At 39.2% G+C, this 21589-nt stretch overlaps 1 protein-coding gene across 12 annotated transcripts in view; it reads left to right on the top strand.

The window, feature by feature from the left end:
- The window catches only part of SYNJ1 (synaptojanin 1), an 84764-nt gene that overhangs the window by 59519 nt on the left and 3656 nt on the right, over window positions 1-21589 (top strand). For 4 of the 12 annotated variants that reach the window (XM_045902543.3, XM_045902542.3, XM_045902546.3 and 1 more), the window contains exons 21-30: window positions 1819-1897; window positions 5257-5419; window positions 8929-9138; window positions 10044-10166; window positions 10723-10761; window positions 12469-12516; window positions 13771-13809; window positions 13948-14018; window positions 15940-16048; window positions 16283-16500. In XM_045902543.3, coding sequence (XP_045758499.1) covers window positions 1819-1897; window positions 5257-5419; window positions 8929-9138; window positions 10044-10166; window positions 10723-10761; window positions 12469-12516; window positions 13771-13809; window positions 13948-14018; window positions 15940-16048; window positions 16283-16500 — 1099 coding nt within the window. The remainder of the gene's footprint in view (window positions 1-1818; window positions 1898-5256; window positions 5420-8928; window positions 9139-10043; window positions 10167-10722; window positions 10762-12468; window positions 12517-13770; window positions 13810-13947; window positions 14019-15939; window positions 16049-16282; window positions 16501-21589) is intronic. The other 8 variants (XM_045902549.3, XM_045902545.3, XM_064579402.1 and 5 more) reach the window with 7 other exon arrangements.

The raw sequence follows: 21589 nt of genomic DNA on the forward strand, positions 1-21589 counted from the left end.
CAAATCATTTAACAAAGATCCACCCCAAAGCTTTAAAACAAAACATTTCTAAAATCCTAAGGCACTAGGAAGTACATAGTGAAATCTCCAAGTTTACAGATGACAGTAAGCTTTGCCAACTACAGAAAGCCAAATTACCAGGAGCACAATATGGGCAGCATAGTAGCAGACAAGTGTCCTCATGAGCAAATGTCGACTATGGCACTGGGCTAGAGAATCCAAAGTGTACATTAGGGATGAAAGACTCTGATACAGGAAAACAACCTATCTTTATAACCCAGTCTCGAAGGAACTTGGTATTAAATGAGAGCCAAAAGCTTTCCCCAAAGTGCTTGTCTTAATTTGAAAAAATATTGGTGGGTGCCTGGGTGGCTCAGTTGGTTAGGCGTCTGCCTTTGGCTCAGGTCATGATCCCGGAGTCCCGGGACCTAGTCCCACTTGGGCTCTTTGCTCAGCGGGAAGTCTGCTTCTCCCTCTGCCCCTCACCCTACCTTTGTGCTCTCTCTCTCTCACTCTCCCTCTCAAATAAATAAATAAAATCTTTAAAAAAAAAAAAAGAAAGAAAGAAAGAAAAAGTATTGGTAACAAAACAAGGTATTACCCTAACGTTATAAAACTATGTGTTGTCTCCACACATGGAATATTCTGGTTGGTATACCTGCAGACAACCAAGTTAGAATAGAAAAAGCAGACCATGGAAGTAAACAAGGAGAGGACTACTGTCACCAGTAAAGCTAAACTGACCATTACCTTTTGGTCTAGAATAAAACAACTGTTAAGGAATGACCGAAGTCTATAAACCCTTTTATTTGTAAATGACAGATTCCCTGGAAATGTAAATGGGACAAATGTAGATACTTCTATTAGTTGGGGGGGAAATCTAGAAGCTTTTACCCTAGTGGGTGAAAACAGGAAGAAAATACAGCCTCTCCTCTTGATATCCATAAGCCATGCTTTTGAATCCTTGGTTAAGTGTGTGTGTGTGTGTGTGTGTGTGTGTGCCCGCGCGCGCACGTGCGTGGCCCTTTGAAAAATCTGCAAGGATTCCTGATCTTGATTTATATAATTGGAAGTAGTTCAATGAGTAAAATTGTTCTGTAAATAAGACTGATAATGTTTTTGTTTTCCTCTTTTTTAAACGATAACATTATTACGTGTCAGTGATCATCTTATTCAGAACTTGTTCTAATGTCCTTTGTATTTTTTTCTTTTGGGGGGTTACTTATTTCAAAATTACAAACCTAGAATCATAGCAAATGCCATTGAAGTCCCAAGAGAGTAAATGGCTGTCAGTGAATAAAGACAAGGACCATAATAAACTAAGGTACCTTGGGGCCAGTCAGATATATATATTCTAATGACAATTCCCTATCTTATTCCTTGGTCAAAGGAAATTTGCTTCAGGGAAGTCATTGAGACCCTGAAAATACATAGTTCTGGACTACAGGTCTGGGAGACTTGGATTCTAGCGACCTGTAACTCATTATCCATATAGGGTCACTTTGAACAAGCCACTTATAACCTCTGGCCCTTTTTTTTCCTTATCAGTGAAATGAAGGATTAGATTAGCCGGGATCACAAATGGAGGTCCACAGGTCCGACTGCTTTATTAGCATAGTATTTGAAAGAAATTTGAATTTGAAAGCTTTTAGAGGAAGTGTGCCCTCTCCAGGTCACCAGTGGCCCTACTGCTCTCCCTGTTGTTTTTTTACTTTCTGGCCTCTATAGGCCCTTGATATAGTCATTGGGTTAGTCATTGGGCTAGTTACATATAAGATACTGATTATTTTTTATGGCTTATTTTTCTCTTTCTTGAAGGTTTGTAGAAGATAAAATGTGGGTTACATTTTTGGAGGGAAGCTCTGCCTTGAGTGTTCTGAACCTAAATGGTAAAGAGGTAAGGTAGCATTTGTTGATTCTAAACCATTTTGAAAAAAGGCATCCAAAGATTATGTTTTTATAGACAGGCAGCAGGATTATCTAAATGTATTTCCAGTGCAGGACTATAAAAGACCTTATGGTGTGTTTTAATATTTATTATTTAGACTAAGTTTCTGACCAGCTTGGAATTATTTTGGTCCTCCCTAAAGATACTAACCATTGGTAACACACTAAGAAGAAAAAACATGTGTATCACCTAACTGGATTTTTATTATATGGAAACTTATTAATTGGGATAGATATTCTGGCTTATTCATAGTAGGAAAGATTTCTATTAAATGAAGAAGATACTTTATTTACAAGAAAACAAGGGAGGAAGGTACTCTTTATTCCTAGGAACTGGTTTTATTGGCTTGGATCACGGTACCCAGATCACCATTTTCAGGTATAGGTAAAATAATTCCCATAGATAACAAATCCATCCCACTGAAATATTTTAGAAATTTTTAATTAGTGGAGGTATTCCTAACCTGTGACTTAAAACGTTATTGATGGAGGAAATTTACATCAATGGCCTGGAATAGTTTTACTTCTATAAAGTGCTGTGTCTGTCTGTTTTTTCTGAATGATTTTGGACAGATCCTAAATTTCTAAGCATGTGGTCACTAGAAGGATGGACTAAAATCCAGACCTAATTTCTCCAACAGTGGAAAACTCATAAAGCCTTCCGTGAGCTTACTCTTCTGTCACATTACTTCAGTTTCCTTGGAGTAAAACGACAGTTTCCACACATATATTGCTTTTGAAATAGGTTTTATATGCTAGTTTTTCCTGAATGTAATAGTAATACACTCAAGCAAAAGTAAATCGTGAAATACAGAAAAGTATAAAGAAAGAAGTAGTGAAGAACACTAATCCAACCATTACAAAATAATTTCTCTTAACCTTGATAGATGCATGTATATTAAAACCAGTGAGATTATATATACATTTGTGTGTGTAGTAACACAAGCAGGATATACATGTACATATACATACATACGTGCACAGACACAAATAAGATTGTGTTGTAAGTGCTGTTTTCTCACTGCCTATTCACTTGACGGTATCATGGACATTTTTCTATATGAGCAAATATGTCATTTTTAATGTCTGCAGACATTAATTTTGTTATGTGGATAAATACATAAATTTATTTAACAAACTCTTATTAATAGCTAGATTGTTGGAATTTTAATTATTAAAACCAACATTCCAGGGAAGTCCTGTGTACACTATAACTTTGTGTGCTTATCCTGTTATTCCTGACCTTAGGATAAATTCCTAAATGTAAATTTGCTGTGTTAGAGAATATAGGCATATTATAATTTGATGTTTGTTGCCTAATTGTTCTTCAGAAAGTATGGATCTAATTATATTATGCCTTGGATTACCTAATATTTACATCCTAATCGATACTGGGTAATTTCTAACTTTGACAACCTGAAAAACCAGAAGTAGTATGTCATTTCCGTTAAGATTTTAATTGCTGGTCATCTTAATTTATTGGTCATTGGTACTTTCTAAATGAGCTGCGTATGTCTTTAGCCTATTTTTCCCTGGGGTATTTATTCATCTTCTGAAGCAGCCTTGGTGTAAAGTTCAGTCCCTTTCCATTTGTGCTGCAGATATTCCTACCTGCCGATCTTGTAACTTGGTTGTGTCTTAACTGTATGGAAATTAGATTTTTAAATTTAATTCTAGCTTTAGTTTCTTTAAAGCCTCTCTTCATCCCATGAGGATATAAATATTTAAGAGCAACTCTCAATTCGGCGTTAGCTTACTCCCTTGCTGAGTATTTCTTTTGTCTTTCTCTGATAGTTTAATTTTCCTTATTTTATTTCTTCTCCTCCTTTTCAGCCCTGTCCCTTACCCTCAAGTCTAGTTATCTGTGTTATGCTCTTAGAAAATACCCACTCTTAAGTCCCTAAAAATATTTTGAAAATTCTGTAAAAATTATGTTTATGGAAAATATATAATAATGTTTAATTTGTCCTTTTGAAAGTTAGATATTTCCAAACCTCTAGTCTGTTGCTTTGTTATTAACATTATTTCAGCCCCAAATCTTCTAGGACATATGTAGATCATTAAGAGCTCTTGCATTCCAGGGAAGGAGCTGGGAAAATTAGATAGCTTAGGGCGCCTGGGTGGCTCAGTCGTTAAGCGTCTGCCTTCGGCTCAGGTCATGATCCCAGGGTCCTGGGATCGAGTCCCACATCGGGCTCCCTGCTCGGCAGGAAGCCTGCTTCTCCCTCTCCGACTCCCCCTGTTTGTGTTCCTGCTCTCGCTGTCTCTCTCTCTGTCAAATAAATAAATAAAATCTTAAAAAAAAAATTAGATAGCTTAAGTGGGGCAAACCTAAAGGATGATCTTGAGCATGTTCTTTAAAGACCTATGAAGCCTGTTGCCAAGTTCTGAAATAGAATTGATTTGTTCTGATAAGCAAATAAAGGATTATTGGTTTCTTAGGACACTGACGTCAAAGCTCAGTGTAGATAGTAAATTACTATTAAAAACGACTGTACCGTTCAGGCCAGCAGCTTTGTGTCTCCATCCTGTGCCTTCAAGGAACTCTAATGTCAATAGCACTTTGAGCCACGGAAGATCTGTACCCACAAAGGTGTCAGCTGTTGGTCACAGCTACACAGCTCCTTTGGAAATACCAGAAAAGTTCACTTATTTTATATACTCCAGAAGCTCTTTAAAGGAAGGAAGTTGAAACTGTGTAGGAGAGAGCTTACATTTTAGAAAGCAAGTTTATTACATGGTATGGGTTTTAAATGACAGTGTCTTTCTAGTGCACGGTCTCTGTTTGACCAAGGAGTCTTGTGGCTGTGTGCAGGTTTTTTGAAACTATTTTTGAATACATCAACAGGACAGCGTGACTTAATTATAATGTGTTTGGCTGTTGCAGATTATACTTTTGTCTAAAAGCCGCTCACATTTATAGGAAAGGCAGAATGCCAGTCCGTCTCCGTCTCTTCTCTAATTGTTTCATGTAGGAACAATTAACCTGTGGATCAGAATCGAAGGAAGTATCAAATTATGTAGCAAAGTTGTCAGTGAATTTACATCTGGCCAGGGAAAGATACTGGCCACAGCAACAGAAACCTGAATCTGTGTGCATCCTAGAAGAGAAGACCTTAGATTTAGCAACACGGGCTTTTAAAGGGAAAATTGGAAATGTTTAAGCTACTTCAAAATTCGGTATATGTTAAATTGAATCTAACTGAATTAAGCCTAGACTATTGCATAGTGTAACTAAAGCTGTCGCTTTATTCCAAGATAATTTTCATGCTAATGAATTTTTAATTTCTATCTCTTTTAATTAACTAGTTACTGGGTCGGACTGTAACTATTACTTTAAAAAGTCCAGACTGGATCAAAAATTTGGAGGAAGAAATGAGTTTAGAGAAAATTAATGTTGCATTGCCATCATCGACAAGCTCCACACTGCTTGGTGAAGATGCGGAGGTCACAGCAGATTTCGATATGGAAGGTTTGTTTATGGAACACATTTACTTCTGTGCTTCTAGATAAGTGTCCTTTCCCGTCAGTGAAGTCTTAGTCTCCAAGTTTATCCATCTCTATCTTCTTACAACACACAGAGCAGTATTAATTGGATTTTGTTTTGCGTTGTACTTGTCTATTTTGCCTGTACCTAGACTTCAGATTGCAAATGTATTTGTCCTTCTTGCATTTAAAGGTTAAGATCTTTACAAGTGTGAGTTTATGTCCTTCTGTGCTAAGAGCACAAATTGGTATTTCTGGTGTGTGGTTTGGTCCCACTAGTTGCAGTTAAGGTAGAAAAGTAGAAGTTCAAAGTGGGTGTTCTAACAACAGAAATGGGTTCAAAGTAGTTATTACAAAAGAAGATACATTTCAAAGCAATTTTAAAAAGATTCTCAAGGAGGCTAAGAGCACATGCATTTGAATGGACCCATATAAATGTGGCCATTTCATATTTAGCGTTTAAAGTACCTAGTTATCTGGATAATAATTTCCTTAAATGTAATCAAGAAATGCAGGTGCTTTCTCATGCTATGTGCTGTGTTATTCTAGCATATTTCCCATGACAGTGCATCCCTTAGTTTATAAAATGACAATATATCATACTGTGAAGCTGCATACATTCCAGGTAACACATTTAAGAGTTGAGCGCCGTACAAGACAACTCCAGCTTTCATGTTTCTCTTTTCATTCGTTGGCTTAGTCCATACATTTATGTCCTACCTTGGATGTGCCGGGTACGTACTAGGTGCTGAAAATTCAACAGATATCATCCTTGTCCTTCCAGAACTCCTAGCTTAGCAGTGTTACCAGTGAGCAGGCAATGAGAGTCAGGTGACAGATGCAGTCATGAACAATGCTGTGGTAGTTCATGGGACAGTTGCCCACCTCGGATTTGGGAAGCAGGGAAAGGTTTCCCAGAGAAATTGAAATTTGAGTTGAGCATCTAAAGACTGGGTGAGAATTAGATGAGGGAAGGTGGAAAGGGTGAGCCAGGAAGAAGGAATGTGCAGGGACCAAAGGGGGAGAAGGCTCAAAGCTCTTCTGTAAGTACGCTCATGAGGGAGTAAAGGGAGAGAAAAGAAATCAAGCAGGGGAGCGGTGTGGGGTGGAAGATGAATTTGGTCTGGATCATGTTGAACTGAGGTGTCTTAGGAGACTGCTGGGCCCACATGTGGGCTGTGGGTGTGTGAGGCAGGTGCTCCGCAGAGCTCTGGGCTCACAGGGCAGCTCTGATAGCAGCTCAAGTCACGGGTTGTCATTAGCTTGGCCAGAAGGACTGTATAGAGATGGGAGAAAACTGGTCCTGGGAATGAACAGAGAACCCCAGATTTTAAAGACAGGCAGAAGGCAACTGCTCACAAAAGGAAAATGAAAAGAAACAACTAGCAATGTCAGAGAGCCAAGAGATGGGCCTAAAAATCAAGGAAAGAAATGGTAACAAGGAAGGCATAGTCAATGGAGTCCTGTGTCACAGGGAGAGGAGGAGAAATGGGGACCACAACTTGCCCTTTGGATTTAAGAACAGTGAAGGAGGCTGTTGGTGACACTCATGAGAGTACTTTCAGTGCAGCGATGAGGCCAGATGGTGGTAAATTGAGGTGTGGATAGAAGGTGAAGAAGTGGAGAGAGTGTCTATAGACAGCTCTTTAAAGAAGCTAAGATGGGGGCTGCGGAGTGTGAGGAGCAGTTGTTCCAGGGAGATTGGGGATCCAGGGAGTGCTGTTTGAAATGAGAGAGGCTTAAGAGGTCTTCATGCCATGGTAAGGGCTGACAGTGTTGGGGACCAGCAGGGCAGAAGGGGTGATAGAGCAGGTCACTGAGAAAATGGGGTGGGGGGGCAGAACCACAAAAACCCGAGTGCAACCATGGGATTAGACTCCAGCTTGGCAGCAGGTTGTGGGAAGGGGGTCCCATCTTAAGACTTCTCTCTCCTCTGATGGGGCGCCTGGGTGGCTCAGTCGTTAAGCATCTGCCTTCGGCTCAGGTCATGATCCCAGGGTCCTGGGATCATGCCCCACATCAGGCTCCTGGCTCAGCGGGAAGCCTGCTTCTCCCTCTCCCACTTCCCCTGCTTGTGTTCCCTCTCGCTGTGTTTCTCTCTGTCAAAGAAAGAAAGAAAGAAAGAAAGAAAAGGAAAGGGAAGGGAAGGGAAGGGAAGAAGGGAAGAAGGAAGGAAGGAAGGAAGGAAGGAAGGAAGGAAGGAAGGAAGGAAGGAAGGAAGGAAGAGAAAGAAAGACTTCTCTCTCCTCTGAGAAGTGTTAAAAGCTGAGGTTATCTACAGGAGTAGGGCAACCCACAGTCTCAGGAGAGTTGAGAAGTTTCAAGATAAAGCTCCTGAGAAGGGAGTGGGGGGTTGCGGAGAGCCAATCACGAAATTGCCAGGCAGCTTTGGGATCCCAGAGGAGGCTGAAAATTGCAAACCGAATGTGACTGCAATCGTCAGCACCACGGGATTCTCTCCAGCAGCAGCACTCAGCAGCCCAGGTGTGGTGATCGAACTGATGCCCGTGGGACAGAAGGTGCGTGGGGGTGGCCAAGGTGAAGTGCCATCGAATCCGAAGACAGAGAAGCAGAGTGGCATCGGGGCTAAAAGGAGAGGGATCAAAGGCCTGGATCCTGATAAAGTCCCAAGAGGGAAGAGTCACTGAAGGACAGAACTGAAAGGCTGGGAGCTAGTGTTTTGAGTATTATCTCAGAGCTAGTGCAATTGGGAGGGCTGTGTGTGTTTGAGTGGAAGAATGTGTAAGGACAAGACCAAGGTTTTTCAGTTGTTGATGTGTTGTCTACATGGATTTTGATGTCACCCAGAGAGATGGTGGGACCCGACTGTCATCCTGCTCTCTGCTTAGTCCTCAGTGAATGGGTTCAAGTCACCAGAAGGATGGAGGTTGGAGATTATGGCAGCAAGGTGGTGTGGAGAGCGTTAACATAAATTCCTGCAGGCATAGGCTCAAAGAAGTAGACCTTTTTATTCAGGATTGGAGGATTAATGTTCTGAAATTGGAATCAGGTTGCAAGGGGAACCTGACTCTACTTTCCAACCCTGAGGAAAGGAGGGAGATGGGGGGGCCTCAGGGGAGCACAGGGGAAGGAGTGGTGAGGAGACTTTTGGGGAAGGGTATGTAGCTGTCTGAGAGCCTGTCTACTCTAAGGGCTGGAGCTGAGTTGAGGACTCCCCCAGAGTGGGGAGGGAGCAGTTCCGTGCAGCAAGTAGAAAGGTTTGGAAGGAAAGGAGAGCAGTAAACTTTTGAGTCAGCCAGCCCTGAGATAGCTGCTCAGTGGAATATTGAAACCACTTGTGTCAACCCCGCTCCAGGTGTTAGTCACCACGGACATCCTGATGCTCTGAGGTAATAGGCTATCTTTACAGTTTAACAACATGCTTAACCTCTGCATGTTTGCAATGTCATAACGAACCCCTTGAAACCTGGATTGGTAAAAACAATCTCTGAGAAAGTGAAAATGGTGGTAATTTTAATAACCTTGTTTCCTTAGGTGATGTCGATGACTACAGTGCTGAAGTTGAGGAAATTCTTCCCCAGCACCTGCAGCCGTCTTCAAGTTCTGGCCTTGGCACTTCCCCAAGCTCTTCACCCCGGACCAGTCCCTGCCAGTCACCGACCATATCAGAGGGCCCCGTACCTTCCCTTCCCGTAAGACCAAGTCGAGCACCATCGAGAACTCCTGGGCACCCAACTTCACAAAGTGTGTATTTTATTTCAGGTTTTCTGTGACTTTCCCTAGCTGATCTGTTTGATTTTATATGGTCAAATCTCTGATGCCTTTGGATCTGTACTGTGTTTTCTATGCATACAAAAGAGGAAGCCTGTAGATGGTAAGCCCTAAATGGAAAGGAAGGTAACTCATCATCACTTTCATCAGATGAGAATTTTTCTTAAACCTTTTTTCCTATGAGGTTGATCCATGTCTTAAAATTGATGTTTTTCTGTAAGTGCAGTTAAGAACTCATTACCATCTGGGCTTAAGTATCTATTTATACATAACCTCTATTATGGTATGAAGCAAAAAGAGACAAAAAAATTTTTTTGAGTTCAAATTTAAGAGTCATTACTCCTCCAAAGTTGGAAGATTTGTCCTGGAAGTTGTTATATCGCATGACTAAATCACTGTTCTATGCTTACCAACATCTCCAGAAAATGTCTTCCATTTCGTAAATTTCTCCAGTTCTCCCATACTACTCTTAGAGGACTGGCTTCATTAGATAAATTCAAGATAAGCTAAGGTGTAGAGAAAAGAAGAGACTCCTTTTTTCTTCTCTGTATGGGCCAGCAGACTGCAAATGACCTTATTCAACCAACGCTTTGTGCCCTCTTGATCGGGCCACTCAGTAAATCAGCTCTCAGCACCTGGGGCTTTGGTAAGGTGTCCACATGGAGCTACAGCACTCTTGCTTCCATGGTACCAAAGGGGACTTTAATGGCAGAACTGCTTATGTTATTGATAGTAAAAATGCATGTCAGTACATTACAGAACAAATGGAGAAAATGAGCAAAATCAAGAATCGAGAATCTGTCATATGTATTGGGAAGTACCATACTCACATGCTCACACCCACGTGGAACCTGATCTTACCTCATGTACTTTTTTAGGTTCTCCTATTGACACTCTGCCAAGAGAGTCTCAGCCCCTAGAGCCCAAGAGGCCTCCTCCTCCCCGCCCGGTTGCTCCTCCTGCACGCCCTGCTCCACCCCAGAGACCACCTCCACCTTCAGGTAACCAACCATTTGATTTCCATTTCTGCTAGATTGAAAATCTTCCTCCATTCTATTTTAAAATGTTTTGCGTGTCTTCAAACCTCGAGCTTCTAGATTTTATTGTTTTTGTACCGTTGTTGCTCTGCCTGAGCCTTTCTCTGAGGAACAACAGAACAGGTAAAAAGAGTGTTTCCCGACTAGATTTCTGTAGTAGGTTTTTCTAGCTGCCTTCTTACAGGTGTGCAAAACAAATGTTTGTTTTATTTTTGCTAATCTGATGTAGTTGTACTAATTTCTGTAAAACATATAATTAGAACTGAAGAACATACATATACTTATTTATGATAAAGTTTTATATATTTGCTTAAATATTCTTTTTAAGTGAGTATAGTGCCGTTACTTAAATTGTTATCAGTATTTGCATTAAATAATAGCTTTTTTATAGTACCGAGATACTAGTTTGTAGTTCCTACATGACATTTAACATTATGAATACTATAGTAAGTCTTTGACATTTCAGTTCTTTATTTAATGTCCTTTCCTTTCCGCTGCATATTTTCTTATGAACTATAAGGGGCTAGGAGTCCTGCACCTGCTAGAAAAGAATTCGGAGGTAACCATTTATATTTGTTATAATATATGCATCTTGGTTCATTCATGTTTTAGAGTTTGATCCCTGTAACAGAAAGACATTTTAGATTTGTTTGATAAAAGCCATAGTGAATGATATTTATACTCCAAGTTAAAAGTAGCTCCAAACTTCCATTATATTCCTGTTAAGTAAAAGATCAGAGTTTAGTTTCGTTAGTGAGTAGGCCTGATACAGGCTACCATTCTCCAGGTAGACATAGTTGAGTTTCTCATCAAGGACTGATACACTTTTTCTTAATAAATATAGTTATTTTGATTACACAGATTTAATTCCCCCAAATCACCGTAATTTTGAAAGGAATTCAGATACAGTAAATATAGAACATTTTCCAAGTACTTGATTAGTGATTAGTGATGCACTAGTACTTTCCTTTTCTAGAAACTTAGCAAATCTAGTGATTAGCAGAATTTCCTGGGAATGCAACTTAAAGCTATAATTATCTAAAATATATCTTTCATTTTGTACGGCTTTATCATAACTTGTCATAAAATTCATGCTTCGCTTTTTTTTTAACATGAGAATGATTTTATTTTTTTCAATAAGGAAATTTTTATTAACAAATGGGTCACTTTTTAAAAAAAGTGTACTTTGGCTTACATGAAAATTTCTCACAAAAGTCAGTTGGCGGTATGTATTTGACAAGTTCATTTAATCTAATTCTAAGAGAGGATGAGGCAGGTTATCGTAGTTCTGCAGAAGAGCCTTCACAGATCCACTGATAATACTGTTAAGGCCCACTCATTATACCTGTGTGGTCATTCTTTTTCTACTCTGGCTGCCTGATGCCGTTGCTGACCGAGTCACGTGGTATCACAGGTTGTCTCTGCTGCTATGTAGATTTTAAGGACTTTGTATAAAAAGTATAGCCCAGTTATTTCAGCTTGAACAGCTTCTGCAGAATGCTGCTGGATGATAATTTTTCCATTGACTTTCAAAAAACATTAATTTTTCTCATTTTGAACTCCTGCTTTTGTTTATATTTTTACGATAATTTCTACTTAACCTCTTCCTTTAATTAGGAAAACAACGTACAGAAAATGAATTTTTAAATGAACTTGTGAAAAGTTATATCAAACTTAGAAATCTGACTTAATTTTTAAAAATTGCTTCTTTTCATAATTCTTTTGCAGGCAATGTTTGCACCTTATTTTTTGAACCTTATAAACCAGTAACTCCTTTAAGGCAGTAACTTAGAGAAAGTCATTACAGTACCTTTAGAGTTTTCTTAAAATAATGCATCAAAAACTAACTTCTAAGAAACTAATATAGTCTAATAGAAATTTAAAATGAAATCGATACTATGATTTCTTTTTCCTTTTTGACTGTCAAATATTAGAGCTTTTATTAGTGATTTAACTGTGAATATAATGAGATGATCATAAAGTAAAGGCTTTCATTAAGATATTTTAAAATTTCCTACAGCTCATAATCTCTGATATAGGAAGAAAATTGTCATCCCCTTTCTATCCTGTTTGAGGAAAGGGAGGCCTGGGGTTTGGGCTAGGCTTCTAAAGTCACTTTGGTTTGTATTGATATCTTTGAAGAAATGTAAAGCAGTAAACCTTTTTACAAAAGTCAGTTGAACGCAGAAATTGTTTTGTGTGCCTGCCTTTCATTCTGTGCTGTGGGCCCTGAACAATACACAGCTTCTGTTCTTTCTCTAAAAAGGTGTTGGAGCCCCGCCCAGTCCTGGGGCAGCTAGGCGAGAGATGGAAGGTAACAAGACTTCTACATCATAGAAACGGACCTCTCATCTCACTTCTAAATGTCAGCCCCCCAGTGTGTTAAAGGCACACTAAATCTGTCCTTAGTCTGCCTGTAAACTTCCCCATTCCCCCTATGTACACCGTGTAACCTTGTACTTTTTCTCTTTTCATTCTGTGTTGCGGATAGTTTCTAATGGGTTACCCGTTTAATTTCCCTGTGATTCTTATGTTGTATTGTACTCTGTTTTGTATATATTTCATATCTACTTAGGATGTGGAATTACTGTACGATGTTATTTTAAGAAAATGCCTTTCAAAATTCTTTTTAGAATAAATCAAATGTTTAGAAATATACTATACCAACTCTGAAGGTTTAAAAATTAATAATTATCATTAAACCCTATTAATTCAGGTCCAAGAATAAGTATTTTGTGGGTGATTTCAAATAACAAATTTTTTATGTATAATGATGCTTACCTAAATTTGCTTAAAAGACCATTAAGACTAAAAGCCATTCATTAAGATAATAGTTATCAAAGGGCCGATGTATTTAATATGACAGTTGCACTTGAATTTCCTTTAAAAAAGAATAAATTTGATATGCCACCTGTAATAGTTCCCCCTGCTCCTTTTGACCCCCAGAGTGATTTATTTCATTTCATGTGTCCAATACCTTTCTAGTGAATTTGAACCACATATTAACACTGTCTTCCATAAGGCAAATACTTAGTTGTAAGATGTGCCTGCCTTCTACTTTAATCATAGGATTTTGTTGTAGAAATCTAAAATACCTCATTGTAAGATTCCTGTATCGATAGTGATATCTATAGCATGAAGCTCTAAAACAGGGTTCTTAGGAGCCCCTGGTGTAACCTGGAAAATGCTCTGTTTTGCTGGGGAGCAGTTTGTCTGCCAAACTCGGAGAGGCAGTAGGGTCCCATCTTGTGACCTTATGTTTTCAAGGTTCATAGGGGAGAACTCTGTTGGGAAGGTCACCTTAGAAGTCACCCTGTAAGTGAGATATCAGACTGAGGGCTAAGTTGTCTCATAAATGTCACTCTGAGTATTCTAATTTTTCTCTCTTTTGGGGCATTTCCTTGAGGAAGGATAATAGCCTTCATCATTATCCAAAGCAGGGTACCTTTGGTTCCCATCTCATGCCCCCATTTGTGCTGGTAATGAAACAGAACAGCCAACTGATGTTATGCAGTGTTGCTTGATTGTTTACTTATGACTCATTTTTTTCCCCCTTCCCGCTTCAAAGCACCCAAAAGCCCTGGAACAACACGGAAAGATAATATAGGTAAAAACACTTGAATTTAGCTACTTAACCTTAAAACTGGATGTAGACACTTGGGATATAAGTACGTGGTTTCTTGTTTCTTTCTTTAAAAAAAAAAAACCAAAAACCTAAATACGTGGTGTGATGTCTTTGTTTCAGGACGCAATCAGCCTTCACCTCAGGCAGGACTCACAGGCCCAGGACCTGCTGGATACAGTGCAGCCAGACCGGTAGGCAGCACCTAGCCTGGGGGCCAACAGGTTTAGGGTCCAGGTCCCGGTTTGCTGTCAGTCAGGTGTGTTATCTTGGAAAATCACATGTCAAGGCCTAGTTTCCTCAACGCTAAAATGAGGGAATGACACTTGGTAACTTCCAGGGTACCATTCAATGATAACATTTAGCATACTCTTCAAAAATAACGAAATATACTTTATTATTTGAACAAAAGTGATATACTTCAGTAATTAGGGTCACTAAATAACTTAGAATCTCAACATTTATGAGAGGGCAGTGTATTTGGGCAGCTTTTTAAGATATTATCTGAGTAATTAATGAGGATAGGAAGTCATCCTTCAAGAAGAAGGATTTTAAAACTGGATTGGAGGAAGAACATTTATGATGGGAGTCCATGTACTAAAACTGGTTCTGAAGGTAGGAAAAGTAGGCGCACAGATGGCACCGCAGGGCTTTTCCCTTCCTTGTAAATCTGTGGTTTTCTGTGTTTAGCCTATGTTCTCTAATACACGTAATTATTCTAATATTTACCCAAATGAAAATTTTCTCTGGGATCTAACAAGTAAGTAATAAAAGAAAACGCAAACCAGAACCAGTGGCTTGTCCAGTGGTGCCTGGGACTGCAGGGGGACCCCTCACTGAGGAGTGGGACCCAGGAGCCGGTACTCTCGGGAGAAGCGCAGAGGCTGCTTCTGATGAAACCACTTCTAATTCCTAGTGAGAAATGGTCAGAGCCTTTCTAAGAAAGTTTTGTCTTTCCTGTTGTAGCCGTCTAGTTAATAAGCACCCTTAAAGTCCTTTACTACATGTCATACTACATGTAATATTACACTCCGCATTAAAGGGTCTGTGGCGGGGCACCTGGGCAGCACAGTCGGTTGAGCGTCCGACTCTTGATTTCAGCTCAGGTCGCGATCTTGGGGTCGGGAGATGGAGCCCCGAGTCAGGCTCCACGCTGAGCAGGGAGTCCACTTAGATTCCCGCTCTCCCTCTCCCTCCGCTGCTCCTTCTCTGCTTGCTTGCACACACTCTCTTTCTCTCTCTCTCTCTCCCCAGTAAATAAATAAATAAATAGGTAAATAGTGTCTGTAGGATACAGATGCTAGAGGATTTGTTACCCATTCTTTTTTATAAAGGGACAGTCGCTCTTCACTGACTTTGCCAGCACACTTCCCACAAGCACTTTATGTATTCTGTTTAATGCCATCAGAATAGGGAAGGTAAGTCAGGATTTTGTGATTGCAATAATAACTTGTGCTGAAATAAGAAATACAGGGGCTTAGAGCCTCCAGCAAACTTAGGAAAATAGACAACAGATGTCTCACAGGTGTCCCTCTGAATGTTATCTAATTTAGCACGTTGAGTTAGTCATCCAAGAGTTTTTACTTCTGTGTTTGAAAAAATTGATCTTAGGGTGTGGATTTTCTTAGACGTCTCAGTTGTTCCACGTATGTGTGTCTCCATCTCCTCGTGAGCTTTCACACCATCCCTGGCTGCAACTGAGGCCACATTGCACAGGGGAGGGGCGGGGGGGGGCCCCCACCGCTTGTCACACCTGAGTTCAGGTCCTGGTTTCCTTTCTAGCTTTACAGCCTTGGCAAAGTTGTATACATTTCTTCGTCTTCATTTAAAATAGAGATGATAAAGAATACTTACCTCTGAGGGGAATTTCGAAGATGCAATGGAAATGCCTATATAGTGCTTAATTAACATCGTGCCTGCCACATAGTAAACAGTCAAAAATAAAAAGGTTTTAAAGCTTAACACTGTATGACTATAAATAGAGAGCAATTAAAATGACAAGATGGGGGCTAATGCCAGAGAGGAGACTAAATGAGATACAAAAACAAATATTTTTGCAAAATCTCATCTATTGAAAATAAGTAAATGTCTCAAATGTTATTTTCCCATTTCTAGACTATTCCGCCCCGTGCTGGAGTGATCAGTGCCCCACAGAGCCATGCTCGGGCATCTGCTGGAAGACTGACCCCCGAAAGCCAAAGCAAACCACCAGAAGTAGTGAAAGGTAGACCCTGTATTAGAAATTCCAGTTTTGTTCTGAATTTTTTCACGTGTCCTTGTCCCCTCCTCTCACCTTCTACAACATACTCAAGTGGGGATAGCCTTCCTTCTACATGCCGCAAGAAAGGAGGCTGCTTGGTGGGAGCACGGGGGCCTAGAATCCCCCAACACCTCATGGAAGGAAGAACAGAATGTGGTTTTCTAGAAAATACCTAACATCTGAAAATTCATTGTTTAGGGTCAGTTCTTCTTCCTGAACCGCTGAAGCCTCAGGCTGCCCTTCCTATGCAGCCTTCTCCGCCCCCGCCTGTTCAGAAGCTGCAGGAGCCTCTTGTCCCCATGGCAGCGCCTTTGCCTCAGTCGGCCCCCCAGCCGAGCTTGGAAACCCCGCCTCAGCCACCCCCTCGGAGCAGGTCGTCCCACAGCTTGCCTTCAGAGCCTTCGTCACAACCACAAGTAAGTCCCGCTAATGATTGCACTTGGATGCCTTTGGAATAGTCTTTGAACAGACTTACCTTAATTAACCTTTTGCTGAGATCAGGGGTTCTCAGAGAGCAAGCTTAAAATCGGGTGCTCGAGGGAATTTCCAGGTGGTTCCCAGGCTGTTCTATCCTGTTAACATTTAAAGTGTTTGTGACTTTTTCATTTTTTTTAAATGCACATTTTACTTTGGATAGTTAACATATTAGGACGAACAGAGTGTATTTTTCTTGTTGTTCACAGCTAATATATTAGTTTTGGCTTTCACTTTCTGGAGAGAGATGCCTTACCATTGGCAGTATGGTTAATTTCCCGTAAACAGAGAGTAATCCTTTTGTTTCTCCAGCTGCAAGCAGTAGTCCTTTTCTGTGGTGGAGCTGGCCCTGGGGTCCTCAGGTATTTCCGTGTCAGTCACTGGTCCAGTTCAGATGTTTTGGCTGTGCAGCAGTGTGCTTATTGACCAAGTAGAAACCATCAGAAAAATAAGGTCACCTCATTAGTGTTGCACAGAAAGCAGTGCCATTGCCTTAGGGGTGAAGATCATAGGATCACAAGGACTTCTGCTATGCGAGCATGACCTCACATTGGAAAGACTTCCAGTGTGTATATACAGAGTTATTTTTATACAGGGATAATCATGCAAGTTAAATTGTTTTATTTTATTTGGATGCGGTTTTACTTTGTTTGGTTATATACATTCTAGTAAAATTGCTAAAATAAAATTCATGTTTAGTAAGAACAGTTTTTGTTGTTCAGCCTTACAATTTACTTTATCCTAAAGTTTTAACTTGAAAATGCCATCAAGGCCAAAGAAGTGTGTAAAGTTTTATAAGTCTGCTTTTAAACTTCATAAAGATCTACAATACACAAATATTACACACTGGCAAATGCCCCTAAGCACATTTATAAATAAAGTTTATATCTATTTTTACAGATATCTGGGGATGTCCAGCTAGTAGGCAGAAGTTAACAGCTTCTTATGCTTCTGTATGGTGAAAAACAGATATTAAAGTAAACATGAGTCTTAAAATGAATATTGTTAGCACTTAGCACTTTCTCAGACAATTGGTCACATTTATAAAAACTGAGGAAGTATATATAATTGAGAGAAATAAAATGTTCTCTTAAGCTGATCAATATCATAAAGTATTCTACATTTTTTAGTTCAGAAAATTGAGGGTGTTGGCTATATATAAAAAATTGTAGCAATCCTTCAAACAATAAATGTCCATTATTCTTTTCTCTCTGCCAGTCCACATTTAGTGAGTCCTGAATTTTTCTTCTCATTTTCTTGTAATGTTTACTATTGTATTTTTTTTTTTTTTTTTTTTATGTAATTGGAGGGCAGGGTGCTTGGGTGACTCAGTTGGTTGGGCATCCAACTCTTGATTTCGGCTTAGATCATGATCTTGGATTCTTGGGACCCAGCCCCATGTCAGGCTCTGCGCTCATCGGTCCAGAGGAGGCTGCTTGAGGTTCTCTCCCTCTTCCTTCCCCTCCCCTGTGTGCACACACATGCACGCCCTCTCTCTCTAATAAATCTTAAAAAAATTTTTTTTAACTATTTTGGAATAGCCAAAGGAATGTTGAATAAAAAATTTTTAAATGTAATTGGAGGGCAAAAACTTTCAAACTAGCTGTCTTAGAGCTTTCTACTACTGTTTTAAGAGAGAAAGTGAGCATCTATTTCATAGTAAAATTGAACCTTAATTCCTAAGTCTGTAACGGTTTAAGTATTCTTAGACCAATATGAACATAGATACAGTACTCTGAAAAACTTGAGAAAGAATAAACTGTCCAGTAAGATTGCAGTTTTCAGCAGAAAATAATACAAAAGTACCATAGGACAAATATTCCCTTGACTACCACATTATCATTTTCTTAGGTCATTTTCCATTGTTTTGATTTCTGTTTTTCATTGGAATGGGTGTGGTGATTTGGTGGCAGACAGCATGTGCTTCGTGTGTGGCCTGGTAGAGAACGTTCCCCTTGAATCTTGTATTATCCACTTTATTGAAACTACCAAAGATGTTTGTTTTAAATTCTAAATATTCTTTTTACTCAGTCACTGGTATCAGATTGCTCCAAATATATCTCACACACACACACACACACACACACACACACTTTTCTTTCTTGGGGGAGCGGGGGTCTTGTTTGTGTGCAGACTGTCTTTGGAAAGGATCACAAAGTGGTTGACAGTGTCCTCCAGGGAGAGGAGAGTGCTGGGGGGGATGGAAGGAAGGGAGGCATTTTATCTTCTCGTACCTCTTGAATTTTGAACCATAAAAATAATGCCTATTCAAAAAATAATAAATATCTAAAATTTAAAAATCTCCCAGAGCTATAGGTTGAAAAGGATAAGAATTTAAAATATATATTTGATATTTTGGTCATACATGAAATAGTCTTAGAATTGAACACTTAGTAATTTTTACAAGTCTTTATTATTAATTCTGCCCAAAATCTACAAGGTATTTAAAACATAAAAACATACATGGCCCAGCTTTACTTTTTATTATTATTTAAATGGTCTTTGACTCTTTAATTCTCTATGGAAAAGATTCATCCAATTCAAATGATTATATAACATGTACAGAATGGAGAAGTGCCTCCCTTCTCTGCCTGACGTCTGGCACCTTACTCATCTGATTGTCATCTAAGGACCTGAAGTTAGGAAATTCAACAGGAGATAAAGGAACAGCCTCACTGCCTAACCGTTGTCATGAGAGCTGACAGGGAAGGAAGAGACCACGTAGAAAATCTCAGCATTCTGGATCTATTCAATACCTCCTACCTTCTATCAGTGCCGAAGCCGAGACATGTAACCCCGACATCATAGAGAAAGTATTTGTTTAAATTCGGGAGTCTCATGTTTAGTAGGCATGCTTAATATACTTCAGAGTGGTGACTTTCTCAATTGTAAAAATGAGTTTTGGTATTTTAAAATAAGGTAAGCTTTAGATATTGAGGAAGAGTTGCTCAAAACTGTTTTTGAGACTACTGTATTAAAGAAAATACTGCTATATTATGGAAAGATGATTTCATTTTTAAACAACAAAAATACAGTCCAGTTTCTTATTTTTTGTACCTTACAACTAATAAATTCTGAGGTGAATTAATGATAGTATCATCCTTCTGAAAATTTGCGTAATATAGAATATGCCTGGATCCTGATCATTTTGTTAAATACTGATTTTCGGTAGGGTAGTACCTTGGCCAAGTGGTGCCATTTTGTACATTTTCTCTAATGATGATAACTATCTTGTGACTGTTGTCCCACTCCTCTTGGGCTGCCATAACAAAATACCGTAATCCGGGTGGCTTAAACAACAGAAATGTGTCTTCTCACAGCTCTGGAGACTTGAAGTCTGAGATCAGGATGCCAACACAGTTGAGTTCTGGTGAGGGTTCTTTTCCCAGCTTGCAGACAGCTTCTCCCTCTGTGCTTACATGACCTTTCCTCAGGGTTTCCAGTGGGGGAGAGAGCAAGCTCTCTGATGTGTCCTTTCATGAGGGCACAAATCCCTCACGAGGCCCGCCCTCCTGGCCTCATCTAACCCCAGTCACCCCCCAGAGGCCTCCACATCCAAATACCATCACACTGAGAGTTAGGGCTTCACCATATGAAATTGGCAGAGACGGGGACACAAATATTCAGTCCATAACAGACTGCTTAAAATATCTTAGAGCTCCAAAACCTATTTGGGATATTATTTTTGTAGTAACAAAACGTTGAAGTGGCTAGTCCTCAACCTCTGACAAAATTAAAGTTTGAGCCCTAATTTAACGATACATTTTTTATTCAAAATTACAAAAGAAATTGGAGTCGTCTCTTGAACGAATGCTATGACCTGCACATATTGCCGCCCTCAGGTTCTGTGTCGAATATAGAAATAAAAGCATTTTGAAGACTGAATTGTTAGGGTCGCTGGTTGGTCTCAGATTGTCCTCCTAACGCTTTCCTTTGATGTCTGTGTTCCCTTTCTCAAAGCAGGAGCAACCATCAGGGTAACAGGTATCGGAATCTTTCTCAATCTTATCTGTGCTTTTCATCTGTCTTAGCACATTAGATGTATGAATCTTTTGCTTCATACATCTAAAGTTTCACCCATTTTTAAAATCACCTGTCCACATTAATAAATTCTATTATCATACCATAAACCTGCTTTTTTTTTCTTAGTATTTTGAATTTTTAGGAACCATTTTAGTTCTTGTTAATTCTTTACCATTTTTTTGCTTTGTTTTTTATGAAAATTAACAAAACTAAAAAGTGTAACTTCAAGAAGGTAAGCTCTAGGTATTGGAAAGTCTGTTTGGCAAGACCAAACTGGGTCTTGGTTTAATAATGGCATAACTACATAAATAGAAGATTCAACTTTTTTTCTTGGGTTTATTTTGGGCATTTTTTTTTCAAAGAATTTTAGTAACAAGATTATTTTTGGTAAGGAAGAACTGATGATTTAGAAAGATAAAAGTTATTATAACAGGATTATTTAAAGGTCCTTCCAACACCTTTCTCTGTAAAGATACCACCATTTTTAAAATGTTAATTCATCATAAATCCTGCTTAGATTATAAATTATTTCTAATAGAGTGAATGGTGGTGTGGCTCTCATTGTAATTTCAAGTCTGATTGGGTAAAATGATCCTGCTTCTATCAAATTACCTTTAATGTATTTTGAAAACAAATTTTTTTATATATGAAAATAAAGATATTTAAACGTAGAGCATTCATTTGCCAAGGGCCTGCTATTCTAAGCTGTGCAAAGCATAAAATTCTCCTTTCCTATAATGTCTGTGTTGTGGACTGTTCCATCTGCCATGGGAGAATTGGGTCCCAGACCCAATCAGGTACTCCCATTTTGTTGTATAAATCATAAATAATCCAGAGATTGTTGGTACTGTAGAGTTCATTGTAATTTTTATGTCTATAATAGATTTGTCTCTTAAGCAGATTTCCGTATATAAATCTGCTTACCAGGTTTGAATCTGTTAAATGTTTACTCTACTTTTGTACAAATTTATTGTCATATTAAGTTGAAGAAAAATATACTTGTTTATT

The sequence above is a fragment of the Mirounga angustirostris genome, unplaced genomic scaffold (assembly GCF_029215605.1).
Source record: "Mirounga angustirostris isolate CCGP_5_RB_7025 unplaced genomic scaffold, mMirAng1.0.hap1 SCAF_1, whole genome shotgun sequence".
NCBI classification, from domain to species: domain Eukaryota; kingdom Metazoa; phylum Chordata; class Mammalia; order Carnivora; family Phocidae; genus Mirounga; species Mirounga angustirostris.